The sequence below is a fragment of the Hoplias malabaricus genome, chromosome 16 (assembly GCF_029633855.1).
Source record: "Hoplias malabaricus isolate fHopMal1 chromosome 16, fHopMal1.hap1, whole genome shotgun sequence".
In the NCBI taxonomy this organism is placed as follows: Eukaryota; Metazoa; Chordata; class Actinopteri; order Characiformes; family Erythrinidae; genus Hoplias; species Hoplias malabaricus.
The window spans coordinates 5,661,277-5,675,777 of NC_089815.1; the positions used below are offsets into that span (position 1 = coordinate 5,661,277).

Here is a 14,501-nt window from a genome sequence, read left to right on the forward strand (position 1 = left end):
TGAGCCATGAGAGACATGAAACCATGTGACCTTACGTATCCGGAGATGAACAGGGAGCATGTCGCTGACGGTGCCTTCCGACACGACTTCCTGGAGAATTGCAGATGCGGGCCTTGTAGGTTGCAACTGCGGGCGTTCATTTTCTCCCGAGGCTTTCAGACGCAGCCGTCGGAGCTGGTGGTGTTCTGAAGGTCTCTGTGGGGATTCTTCGTCGTCGCTGATCTGCCGCCTTGTGAGAGAGAGACACATTCATGCAGGTCTCTCCTGGGGCCTCATCTCAGAAGATCATTCTGAGGGTGCGTGCAGCCATCCTCTTTGTGGCATTGTCGTCGTTTGGAGGGTCAGAGGTCTAAGGTTGCCTTCATGCTCTGGGTGTGGCGTTGAAATTTTGCTAGTGTTAAACTATAGCTTTTCTTAATCTGTAGTTTCTATCTGGACCATGGATCTTTAAATGTCCAAGACTGTTTAAGAAAGCCATGAGTCTGACGCCTGCAGAGTCATTTCCAAAACTCAGGTCATTTTAATCTTTTAGCCTTGAAAAAGGCTAAAAGATATAACGCCCCAAATATCTGGAGCCTTGAAGTGAAGAGTCGAACATCGGAGAAAAAGGGGCAGAAGCCCAAATAGCTTAAAAGCTCAAAAACTTGAAAAAGCTTAAAAAAAACCTTGTGTCATGTGGCACCACAGGTTTTTAACCAGAGTTTAGAAAACCCGCCCCGAATACCTGATTCGTCCTCAATGAGGGAGAATTGGAGCCTTTCTTGCTCCTGATTGGCTGTTTCCTGTACCTTGGGAGTGGCATCACATAGAATTTATGACACTTGACAAGACAAAGACTTGACCATTTCTGAGTGAATACTTTGCAATATAAAAGATTATGTGTTAACACAAAGTAATATCATTAAGAAAAAGACAACCATGTTCTATATAATTATTAACCAACTAAACACATAGTATGTGGCTACCTTGGCTCTACATAAATTCATATAAAACAAAAAGGACTTTAAATACATGTAAATTAGTTCCACCTATTTTGATTGTCAAAACAGGATTAACAGTTGTGCACATATGTAACTTCTAATTGTTTTAAACCAATGGGAATTAAGATTTGTGATTGTTTTGTTTAACAATCTTTCAACAGGTGTGAGAGAACAGTTTTAATCAAATTTGAGTCTGTTTGTCAGAGATTCTCCTCTTGACCCTGGGACCTTGGGTCGTAAACGTCCTGGAGTGAGGTTTTACGAGCCTGCTCTGGATGCTAATCTTACATTCCGATCTTTGTTGGAGATGTCTCTCCAAACTAGCGAAAGCTTGGGTATTTAAAATCACATCTTCAGAAAGTCAAAATTTCTTATTAGAAATTAATACACATTCATCATATCTACTACATGAGAAAAGGGTGGAGACGGGGTGGAGGTGGTTGCAAGTTGTAAAACAGCAGGCTCGGTGGGTTTGATAATGGCCGAACATGGCTCCGAATGTGGATCAGCAAGAATGATCCAGCGCGGAAGAGCGAGCTGACGTAATGAAGCAGTAGAATCGAAATTCATCTCCTGAACTAAATGAAGCGAATTTGTCTGATGCGGAAATTACGTGAATTTGCGGGGTATATATAGAGCTGAGAGGAGGAGTTTGGGCGTGGTCCTACTCCCAAAATTATGTTATTACATAACTTCAATTATACATTTATATATATATATATATATATATATATAATTATTATATATATTATTTGATTAAATGATAATGTGCTGGGAAATTAAGTGCTCAGTTTATGTAAATTTGAGAAATAAATTAAAACTGAAATGAGAAATAAACTTTTTCAAACCCCCTAAGACAATACTAAACACGATAATATTTATTTCTATGTTCCATATTTCCAAAAGCCCAGGAGTGAGGAGCAGAAGCTCTGGATTTTAAGTGTTTTCACTTGAACCTCTTTCTTCTCTGTTCTTGTTTTCACCTTAATTACAGATCTCTTATTTCTTCCATATTTGGTTATTTTTCACATTTTTGCCCCATTAAATATTTATTATTTACAAAAAGTAGGGACACTGTGAAAGAAAAAATGTAAATAAACAAAATGCAATGACTTTCAAATCTCACATATTTTTTACACAGGATACATATCAGATGTTTAAGGTGGGGCATTTTACCCGTCATGTCATCCATTTAGAACTTCATAGCAGCAATGCATTTAAAAAATTTGGAACAGGGTCATGTCTACCATTTTTCTTCTTTTAACAACAGTCTGTAAAGGTTTTGTAAACCAGTTGCTGAAGGTGTGTTCCCCTTTTTTTGTCTCAAGTAGTATTCTAACTACTCAACAGTCCTGGGTCTTCTTTGTTGATTTTTAATTTTATGATGCACCAAATGTTTTCTATTGGTGAAAAGTCTGGACAACAGGAGGCTCCCAGACCCATTTTCTGCAAATATGAGAGACTGTCTAAAATGTTATTTTTTTATACACAACTCCGTCTGTTTTTTATTAGTACCATTTATTTTTTCATCATTTTTTAGCCCCTGCCCTAACTTTTCTGAGATGTGTTGCTACCATCAAGTTCTAACTGGGTTAACTTTTCTTATGAAGTGGTAAAATGTCTCACTTGTAACATTTGATATGTTCTAATGTGAAAAATATATGGGTTTATGAGATTTCCAAATCATTGAATAGTGTATTTTACCCAACGTTGTTGGAATTGGGTAAACTGAGTGGAACTGGGGTTGTAGAAACACAGCAATTCATGGAACTGGCTTGTAACACACACACAGTGAGAAATTGTAAATCAAGAGTCACTATGCGTCACATAGTCCCAGGTAGGGACTGCGCCACAGAGGGGTCCTACTGACTTCACACCAACATTGTGCAGTTGATTTTATGATACAGTTTGTTGTGAATGGACTTTGTTTTTGAAAATTATTTCTACTAATTGGTATTTTGCATTTTGTTTTTAGTCCTGAGAAGCAGCCAGGACGATTTAAGCTCTGCCGATTCCGTCCTCGCAATTGCTTCCTCCTGTTGCTGGTTTCAATCCTCCTGATTTTCTACTATATTTATTACTCAGAAGCCCCGGATATCTGCATAATTAACAAAATATACAACACAACCAACACAGGGGTAACTTCACCTGCAACCTTTCCCATTACACCTACTGAGCCAGTGAAAAATGGCTTAACTACTGAAGCCCCTGCAACAACAATAACAACAACAACAACGACGACAGTAGAGCAATGCACTGCTGAGACAAAATACCATGTGGCTTATCCTTGCAGCTATCAGTACATAATAAATGAACCGGATATATGCCAGCAAGATGATCCCTTCCTGGTTCTGATGGTACCTGTGGCGCCAAGCAACAGGGAGGCCCGGGACGCAATCCGAGACACCTGGGGTTCTGAGAAGGTTGTCAAGGATAAGGTTGTGAGACATTTCTTCGTTCTTGGTCAGTCTGGTTCGGAAGGCAGAGAAGAGCAACAGCAGAAGTTGTTGCAAGAAAGTGAGGAAAACCATGACATCATACAGAGCGATTTCCTGGACAGTTACAACAACCTTACCATCAAAACGATGATCATCATGGAATGGCTGGCTTCTCATTGCCGAAATGCCTCTTATGGCATGAAGATTGACTCTGACATTTTCCTTAATCTGGAAAATTTGATCAACTTGCTCCTTAATGCCCCCAGACAGAACTACATTACAGGACATGTGGCCATAAATGCCATAGTGATTAGAAACCCACAATCAAAATGGTACTTCCCAAAAGAAGTATTCACCGATGACTATTACCCAACCTACGCTCTGGGCTTAGGCTATGTCTTCTCCTTAGACCTTCCAGAAAAGCTTATCAATGGCTCCAAAAGTGTCAAAAATGTCTATATCGAAGATGTGAACACAGGACTGATACTGAAGCATGTAGGAATATCTTATAGTTATTCAGATAACAGCCTGTTCAGCGTCTCCTATGCCCCTTATGATCGCTGTCGTTTCTCAAAACTCTTTGCATCACTGACCAATAGTGTAGAAGATCAAGTAAACTCTTGGAAGGATCTAAAGAAACCGGAGCCACCTTGTCAGTAGCCAGCAGTAGATGACTGACTGAGAGAAAGGGAATAAGTGCTGCTCAGTGAACAAAACTTCAGAATTCTTCCAGATAGAAAAAAGAAAACAGCATGAAAATGTGTCATGGGATTTTCATTGAAGATTCTACAGATCTTACTATGAAATGTTGTTTACAAATCCTTCTTTATGGACAGACAATGTGTCAGATTATGATTTTACAAAGGTTTTCTTTGTTTGTTTGTTATTACATAATTTTTTTTTAAATATGAGATTTTTGTTTCTAGGATTTTACAGACATTGAGTGCAAAATGCCAAAGATTCACTGTCCAACTTATTGGGTACACATAGTATCTCATTGTCCCTTATCCTATCTGCAGACCGATTACCTCTAGTATCATGGGTCATTCTGTAATGGTGTCATTCCTCTTATCGAAATAACGACCTATTGCCTGTGAAATAAACTTAATGTAAACCTGCCTGAATGTCCTGTTGTAAAAGTCATTATGCTATTCCTATCAACATTCATTGGCCCCCACCCCTCCAAGTCCCACTGGATTTGCTGAAAGTCATTTCACAATCAAAATATATACCTCTAAAATTATCCAAGTAAATACATTTGCTACATGTAAGATTACTGTGTACACAAATGACTTCCTGTGAAAGCAATCTACTCAAGCAGTAGACCACTACAGACAAAGCAAAGCATTACTGTCCTTTGAGGCATTTTCTATAGAAGTAATTTCCTGCACATTTGAGTTATGACTGCTGCCTCAGAGGAAGCTGCAAAATGTTATACGATAAAATTCAGGTTCCTCTGAGGCAGATTCTACGTCCTTCTTCAGAATCTGCCTCAGAGGCAGCAGAGCATTATAACATTCCACAGCTTTATCAAAAAAAACATTGTCCTCCACTCAAGTAAAAGTCTACAGTAACAATTTCATTCTCTCAAAGTCATTTCTGGCAGTTAAGAGCAGGCAAACATAAGGGTCTTGACAGAGCTTTACCATGTTAAGGCACAGTATTTCAAAATGTCCGCCCAATGCATTTTAACCAGTCACATTCATCCCCAACTACTGCCTCCAGAATTGTTTTGAGTAGTGATTTTGTACAAAGAACAGTCCTAAAAGCAGGATGAAGGCTGTGAAGTCAGATATTGTCTGTTACCACTGCTCTGTCAATGACAATGGCCTGTTTCATAAGTATCTGTGGTTTTGCCTTAGCAAGGTCATCCTCCATCACTTCAACGTTAATCATTTTTTCCCTGTTCCCCCACTGGAACATAATAATAAGGGTGTGACAGCCTTGTTCAGAAAATGTAAACAGCACCACCGTTTGACAATAGAGTTGCAACATTGTAAATATATAGACAACATAGACAATTATGACAACGTTTTACATTTGCTGGGAGTGCACTGTTCCCCTTCTGGTCAAAGGTGATCACTGCAGCTCAATGGATGCATTCCAAACCACTTAATGCTATGGTATTCGATTTTATCCAAGGGAAATAAATCCAAATTGTAAATTTATTTATTTATTTACAGTTCATTATATCAGAGATGTATCAAGAAAGTCACTGGGCCTCATTCTTCCACAAATTCAGTGGGTGTGTGCATTTCTTTGCAATTAACATTCCATTACCATAATGTCTGCCCATGAATTTCAAATGACTGCTACATAAGGAAGCAATTGGACTGAGGAACCACAGCAAAAAAGCTTTACAAATTTCCACAGAAAAGCAAAAGAAAACAAATGTTCTGAGCAGAAATTGACATTTTATTGAAATGCATTCAAATCTGCATTTCTGGTTCTTTCTATGTATTTAATTGGTTCACTTATGGGATGCCGTCTAAAAGCTGAGTTACTATGCAAAAGTTTTCGGTACCTGAGAAATTGAGGATTAAGAAGCTATTATCTGAGCAGTAGGAGATTATGGGCAAAAATAAAAACAAATAACATTATTACAGTAACTTTTAACACCTCTCCTTGTGGCAGTGCAGTTTTATTTGACGTTATCAAACTTCATTATGTTAAGTCATGTGTGTTGTTGATTTCACAAATCCATACATGACAGGGCACAGAGAGAGACATGTGAAGAGAAGAGAAACACCCATTCATCGTTAGTCAGCTATACGATAGAGCTCAATACATATTGGCAAAGCCGTGTAAAATATTTCTGAAGTATTTGATGATGGTTATTGTGGTAAATAACATGTCCTGAACCTAATGAGTACAAAACACCATGAAACTCTGCTAGTGCTTGTATTGAAATCAAATGTTGTTGTTCTTGTCTCCGCCCTAGTCCTGCCTTAGCTCCGCCCTCTCTTCAGTGTTTCCTTTGTAGTCCTTGTCAGTGCTTTGTATTTATGCCCCTTTGTTTGCGGTGCTCCTTTGTCAGTTCTTGTGTGTGTAGATGTATGTTTCTTGTCTCTTGGTTTTCATACATCTAACTCAGTTCACACCCGGCTTTCCACTTAATTAAACAGATCCCCTCTGACTCTTTGTCCATATTTAAAGTGATTTTTCCTCTGGTGACATCACACAGTTCGCTTAAATTAAGAATTTGACAGACAGATTTGAAATAATCCAGGTAATAATCATTTAGAGCTAGTAACAGAGCAGCAGTTTTAAAACCTAATCGCAGAGAAATTACGTTTTAAATAACAGCCCACTCCTTTTCGAAATTTAGTTCCTCACTTATGGATTCTGCTTATTGGTTTTCAAAACTTTTGGCCCTACTTTGATGCCATAGTTATACCAAAACTCTCTGCTTCCTTAGACAGAGGCTACTATGACATTGTGGAATGGTATAAGATTGCTATCAATGCAAATATACAGTAAGTAGTAGGTGTGAGTGAGTTTGAAGAACAATGTTTTGTTCAGGTTCTCCTTGATTACATGAATTTGTTTAATCAACATCACACATTATTTATTAACCGGTAAAACTAGGTATTGGATGATAACCTCAAGTAATACGGACTCCACGAGGAAAGATTTGGAAAAAGTTAAACGAACACATTCACACACAGAGTATCACACTCACTGGAATAATGTTATTTGGTTTTATTCTGATGTTGGGCATTGTTTGTTGTTAGTTTTTTTTTAGCAAATGGGATGAAGATAAAAATGTTCTTTTGGACCGTTCTCAAAGTAATTAAAATTTAGAAAATACCAAAAAGGTCCAAAATACACCCTCCCTCTTTGGGGAGACATGTTTGTTCCGGAAGAGTCGCAGACACCAGTCGAGTGAAGTTCAAAGCAAATCAAAGTATTTATTTAACAATACTGGATCCAGGAGAACTATACATCGAAAAGAGTGTAATGCCCCTCCCAAGTAAAGCTCTGACCTCTCCAAGATCTGACTCTGACAGTTATACCCCATATGACGTATACCCTGCTGGTGAGGCGTTTCTGACTGATTAGCGTATATTAATATGCATAATTTCACGTGTTAGTACTCAGCTCTTCACGTGCAAGTTTCAAGTGCATTCCGTGACCCCGAAGACATTCGTTATGGCCAGGCTGACAATGGGCCTTTTCTTCCCAAGACTCCTCTCCCGTACCCAAAATTTAGGGAGTTAGAAATGCACTTTCAGGGTCAACAGCATGCCCCTACACTTCAGCCCTCCTGAGCCAACACTGTGATTAATGTCAGTGTGCTAAAAGCCTGGAGTGCACATCTGTTCAAGATTAGACGTTTAAGAATTAAGAATGTGTAAATATCACGTTAGTTATCATGCCATATAGTTAGTCATGCAGGATCAAAAAATGTTTAATTACATGTGTAAATGCTGGTTAGTCATTCATGTAAATGCATATAAGTTACAAGATTTCACACAATGGGTATGTAGTTATAAATGCTAATTTTAACTAATCATCATTTAAGAATATTTGTCCACAAACACAAAGTAATAAAATTGTTTCCCACGACAGGGAAGTATACTGACTCAATTGTTTACCTTGCAGTTTAAAAACTCCTGGTTATCAGTCTGGATAAGGGAGTAGGAGAACGTTTGTGTTTATATGGGACTCCAGGAGCAGGACGAGTGGACAGCTATTGAGCTATGCACTGAGTATCCCATTTATTGGGTATAACTCTTTTTAGAGGTGTTCCCAGAATTTCAATGAAGGAAGGATGCATTGTTACAGGTTGAGGACTTCTACTGGAGTCTTTACTTTAGTGAGTGAGACAGCTACCAACTGCCCTGGATAGTGTTTAAAATAACTGCAAAAACCTTTAACCCCATTTGAATGCAAACATTTACAGCACTTAAATCAGGGGAATCATTAAAGGCTTATTTACTCAACATTTTTCTTCACCAGGATTTAACTGATTTCCTTTGCCTGTGTCACTCTGCAAGTTCCCAAAATCTCTAGTAGTAGATGAGTGTGGTAATGCAAATTTGGCGCAAAAAAAAATCATCACCAAACTTCTACCTTATTACTTACTTTTCATTCATTCATTCATTATCTGTAAGCGCTTATCCAGTTCAGGGTTGCGGTGGGTCCAGAGCCTACCTGGAGGCATTGGGCGCAAGGCAAGAATACACCCTGAAGGGGGCGCCAGTCCTTCACAGGGCAACAGAGACACACACACACACACACACATTCACTCACAGACACTTTTGAGTCGCCAATCCACCTACCAACGTGTGTTTTTGGACTGTGGGAGCAAACCGGAGCACCCGGAGGAAACCCACGCGGACACGGGGAGAACACACCAACTCCTCACAGACAGTCACCCGGAGCGGGAAAGGAAGTGGCTGCAGGTAGGAAGAAAGTGTGGTAGGTACTATGTGAATGTCTAATTGAGGAGGGGAGGGGATCAAAAGAGCAGGTTGTACGTTTTGAATGAGTAATAATATCACTGATAACAGAGGGAATAACAGGGTTGCTCCATAGAAAGGGTCACCTACACGTTTAAAATCTGTGACATATATATGCCACTAGATGTCAGTGTAATGGTTTCATAATATGAAGTAAAATCATTGGAGAAAATGTCCCCTGAGGAGAGGATTATAAACCTGTAGCGGAAATGTTAATACCTCGAACATCTAAAAGTAGAGGGACAGAAATATGGTCTCTGGGACCTTGTTTTTATATAGGCCTACCCAATACTGTACTGTTTTCACTCTCTGAGCCACTGTACTGTTCTCTATAAAGTCTTATTAGATTAAGATGTTAGTGTTGATGTCTGAATCAGTGAAACCCGTTGATATTTCTGTTGTTATTTCTTTGTTGCATTTCTGTCTTCCAGTCACTGAGGTAAAGTAAGAGACATGATTTTAAAAACAAGTCTGAAATTGCAGTATGGACTGATCTTGGTCTAAGGAACATAAACTGCACAGACAGTCGCGGCACAAAGGCTACATAGGTCATGTGAAATCTGAGCATGCTGAATATCAGACAAGGACTTAAAAGAGACCATATTCCATAAACAGAAGAAACATATCGTAACTGTCCAAAGGGAAAACATGTGTCGTTTTTTGTCGATTATTAGTGTACTACATTTTCTGATACAGTTTAATGATGAATGAACCAGTAGAAACACTCCGAAATTACTTCCCAGTAAACATTTGGCCGTTGATTCAACGTTGAAATAACGTAATGACTGCCGTCTAATCAACGATCTCTTCAGGTTGAAAATGAAAGCTGAAAAGACGTCCAAACACAGACATTGAAAAGACGACTTTTAGACGTATTTTGGATGTCCATTGACGTTATTAATTGGTCCCGAAATAAATTATTTGTATAAAACGCATTTTGGACGTCCACTGACGTTTAAAATATGTCCTTGACGGACAGACTACTTTTAGACCTATTTTGAACGTCCAGGGACTTTCCTTGTTTACTGGGATAGAGTTAAATCTTACTTCCATCAAATCATCAAATTAAAAGGTTAAGATGAATGAAAGCTTATGTATTTATGATTCTTTGGAATTTTAAAAGGTAATAATCATCACCTGGACAATTTCTGATTAATAAATGTGTAAAATCCAACCACCTCATTTGATGTGATCAAGTCTTAATTAAGCAAGTGATTTTAATTAGAATTTCTAGGGCATGAGGACTGTGAAAATGTATCTGTAATTTCATTTTACCTCAATATTAGGGAATTTGGAGGGGGGGGGGGGTGAAAGAATGTGGAAATACAACAAACACACACAGATACAGGTCCAGTCTTTCCTCAAAGACAATTATAATGGCATGTGAGCTGTTCTATATGTCAGACAAACCAGTTTAGAAGTGGTATGTTATCTCTGAAAAGATTTAGACTTCCAGTGATAATTACAGAGTACTGATAACCTGTCAGTCAGAAATGAGAAGTTGAAAAACAGGAAAAAGACATCGATTGTTTTTCTTCACTTTCGATCCGATAGTGTGATTAGTTAAACTGAGGTGTGAAATGATGTGTCTTTGTACAACAATGGTGTCTAAAATGCAGCAAATACTCTGAGCAAAAAGCTTACAAAGCAATATGAATATCCCACTCTGACCCCATATTCAAACTGATTGACATGTTGTCGCTGCCACAGCTCCAGAGCTCCTTCATTTGACCCTCACCTCCAGTCATTATCTGTGAGGAGTTCAATAAAGTCATTTTGGAACTTTTCTATTGGTTCATTCATCACCAACGTTTCACACAAACAGATGTTTTCAGATTATGTAAAAAAAAAAACAGGTCGTGAAGTGTTCTGACCTGACCACTATAATATTTAATGACTGTAATCCAGAATGTAAGTTAAACCTTTGGTCTAAAAGCAGTCACACATTTTTGAAACTCTTTTTTTATTGCTTTTTATTACAGACAGGACAAGTATCTCAAGTCATATATTGTAGTAAATGACACACACTGAGGACAGCAATGTAAAACAATCAGTAAAATAAAGAAGTAATGGCAGTAAAAGAGACAGAATTTATATAAATGTACAGTGTATACACACACAAACACACACATTCCAGTTTCCTTTACTGCTATTATTTCATTATTTTACAGATTGTTGTACACCTTTTTATGCACACACACACAGATTAGTAAAATGGTGTATAATTGAAGAACGTTAAGGTATAATACCACAGACTATTAAAACCTTAGATGTGTTGTTTATAACATTTATTTTCAGCCTCATTTGCTTCAAATGTTCTTTGTGCATGTCTTTATTTGATGTGAAGTGAGAAGAGTCTGGCCTCATAAGTGCTTCATTGATTAAGATCTGGATGTGTGAAAGCTTTAACAGCCCAAGTATGATCTCTGTTATCTGATGGAAGATGTCTTATCTGTGCAGATAATCAGCTGTTTATGATGTGCCTTACATATCAGACTTAGTTTCAGCTCTACTACTAATACTACTGTATTCAAAAATTCTGTAAAAAAATACAGTACATCACTGTCATTTTATTCCTATGAAACAATCTAAAATCTGTATTTGGGAGATGTCTGATTTAACAGAGACTCTGATTATTAAACCTATGCCATTAGTGTCATAGCTCAGTGAAAATAGGGAAAAATGCCCTTATGGGATTATGACAAATTCCTTATAGGATAGTCTGCTCAATCTGCATCCATCATTCCAAAGGCCCAGAGGGTTCTCATTGGAAGGTTGTATGGGTGGCTAACTATTAAATATGACTTCTGTCTGTTTGGATACATGTCTGAAGATCAAACGACCATACAAAACATCCTACAAACCTGATTCATAATTAATTGTCAAATAAGAGCTTTTCAGTTACTAAAAAAAATCAAATCTTAAAATATGAAAACAAACATAATGACAAGATTCACAGGTAATATTTCAATTTCTTCCAGGGTAAGAGGACCACTCAAACGCAGAATTTTCCAGTCCCATAAGACCAGGCTCCTATCTCTATGAATGGAGAAAGACCAACATGCTCAATACTGCAGGTTCAACTACCATTTCAAAAACTTATTTTAAATCACTCATACAATCTTACAGCAGTCTTATAATTAGTTTTAGCATTTGGCTCAATAACTTACAAAAACATGATTTTTGGCTTGTTCTTGCTACTGCACTTATCCCCACACTGGAACCTGGAAACCACTTACAAAAACCACAGGACTCTGGAGCTGTGTGACAGTGACAGTATCTGCAGAGCCACTGTGCTTCCAGGCTTTCAGAAAAGTGAAATATAATATATCCTTCATTCATTGTCTGTAACCGCTTATCCAGTTCAGGGTTGTGGTGAGTCCGGAGGCTACCTGGAATTAACCCTGGAGGGGACATCAGTCCATCACAGGGCAACACACACACTAACACTTTTGAGTTGCCAATCCACCTACCAACGTGTGTTTTTGGACCATGGGAGGAAACCGGAGCACCTGGAGGAAACCAACGCGGACACAGGGAGAACACACCACACTTCTCACAGACAGTCACCCGGAGGAAACCCATGCAGACACAGGGAGAACACTCCACACTACTCACAGACAGTCACCCGGAGGAAACCCATGCAGACACAGAGAGAACACACCACAATCCTCACAGATAGTCACCCGGAGGAAACCCACTCGAACACAGGGAGAACACACCACACTCCTCACAGACAGTCATCCAGAGGAAACCCATGGAGACACAGGGAGAACACACCACATTGCTCACAGACAGTCATCCAGAGGAAACCCACGCAGACACACTGTTTTCACTCTCTGAGCCACTGTACTTTTCTCTATAAAGTCTTATTAGATTAAGATGTTAGTGTTGATGTCTGAATCAGTGAAACCCGTTGATATTTCTGTTGTTATTTCTTTGTTGCATTTCTGTCTTCCAGTCACTGAGGTAAAGTAAGAGACATGATTTTAAAAACAAGTCTGAAATGGCAGTATGGACTGATCTTGGTCTAAGGAAGATAAACTGCACAGACAGTCACGGCACAAAGGCTACATAGGCACAGGGAGAACACACCACACTACTCACAGATAGTCACCCGGAGGAAACCCACGCAAATACAGGGAGAACACACCACACTCCTCACAGACAATCATCCAGAGGAAACCCATGGAGACACAGGGAGAACACACCACATTGCTCACAGACAGTCATCCAGAGGAAACCCACGCAGACACAGGGAGAACACACCACACTCCTCACAGACAGTCACCCTGAGCGGGACTTGAACCCACAACCTCCAGGTCCCTGGAGCTGTGTGACTGCGATACCTGCTGTGCCACTGTAAATATCAAGTATTGTACTATGACAAGTACTTGACGAGTAGTACTTGACAAGTAATACATGCGATAGAAGCTAGTTGCTTACGGCAAAAGATACTGGAAAACCAATTAAAATACAGATGATATTTGCACACCTACTGGGTTTTAGGATGTTTTAGTTGTTATGAACATGATAAACATGGTGGCTTGCATCTAACATAACACCGGAAGCACAGAGTCACTACAAGAAATTAGCATTATACCAGTAAATGAATGGCTAATATATAACAGCAAATGTTTCAGCTGTAACCTAGAACTGACTGATCGTTTATATATTTATGTGAGGCCATACTCATTACCTCTAGTTTTTCTGTACCAAATAGCTGATGTGCATGAATATGCTGCATGGAATGACTGCCTTCGCATCATCCAGGTGGGTGCAGCATATTGATGGTAGTTGAGGCAACTTCCTAATGTCTCAAATAATGTAAAGCACTTTCAGTGTCTAGAAAAGCGCTACTTACGTTTAAATATCATAATCATCTTCATCATTATCATCAGTTTAACTTGTGTTTAATGAATGATGGCCTCCTTAAATTGCCATCAGATTTCTCTGAATCATTTTTCATTTCTAGTTAGGTCCATATCTGAGATATTTGGAGGACTATGCAGATTGTTTTGAAATGAACTCTGACCATCAATGCCATATGCAAGGTCCCATCATCTTCCCAGTTGCATTTATTACTCTTTTATCTATTCATATAAAAGACCATATGAGGCAATGTGAAGCCTTTCTATGTAACTTTATGAGTGTCATGGCAGTTTTGTGTAAATGCATTATTCATTAACTCAAATAGAGCAAAGGGTGTAAAATACAACCCATCTTCAGAGGTTAGCAGAAGTAGCAGTGAAGAGACTGAGGTCTGTGAGTGTGTGGTAAACATGAAGTGCATCTATGCTTGGTCCTCTGGAGTTTTGTATTCTCCTCCACAGCAGATGAGTACAGGGAGCAAGCCCTGGCATTGATGGCTGACACTCCACTTATAGATGGGTGAGAAAGATTTCATAGCTTTATAGTGATGATTACAGACTATAATTATGAATTTCTGCATAATGGACTAAGATGTAGACTATGTATTTAGACTGTTTTGATGGTAAATGCTCCAAACTAGAGACATTTCAATTTCTTCACAATGGAGGTGATAAGAACCACTGTCTGTGAAATGGACCAGTACAAGGCCTGATGCCTGGGTTGTTACTTTATGATAGTTTTTTGAT

General features: G+C 38.8%; 2 protein-coding genes across 2 annotated transcripts in view; both read left to right on the top strand.

The window, feature by feature from the left end:
• dpep1 (dipeptidase 1) overlaps positions 1–14,501 on the top strand; it is a 49,351-nt gene that overhangs the window by 27,742 nt on the left and 7,108 nt on the right. The window lies entirely within an intron of this gene.
• LOC136671511 (beta-1,3-galactosyltransferase 1-like) lies at positions 252–4,078 on the top strand. Its single transcript, XM_066647215.1, has 2 exons — positions 252–340; positions 2,956–4,078. The coding sequence occupies exons 1-2, from the start codon at positions 252–254 to the stop codon at positions 4,076–4,078; spliced, it is 1,212 nt and encodes a 403-aa protein (XP_066503312.1).

What these genes read in the sequence shown, in the direction of transcription:
- LOC136671511 (XM_066647215.1), top strand. Translation starts at nt 252, where the DNA reads ATGCAGGTCTCTCCTGGGGCCTCATCTCAGAAGATCATTCTGAGGGTG. An exon ending in GCATTGTCGTCGTTTGGAGG is followed by an intron (nt 341 to 2,955) that starts GTCAGAGGTCTA and finishes TTTTGTTTTTAG; the next exon opens with TCCTGAGAAGCAGCCAGGAC.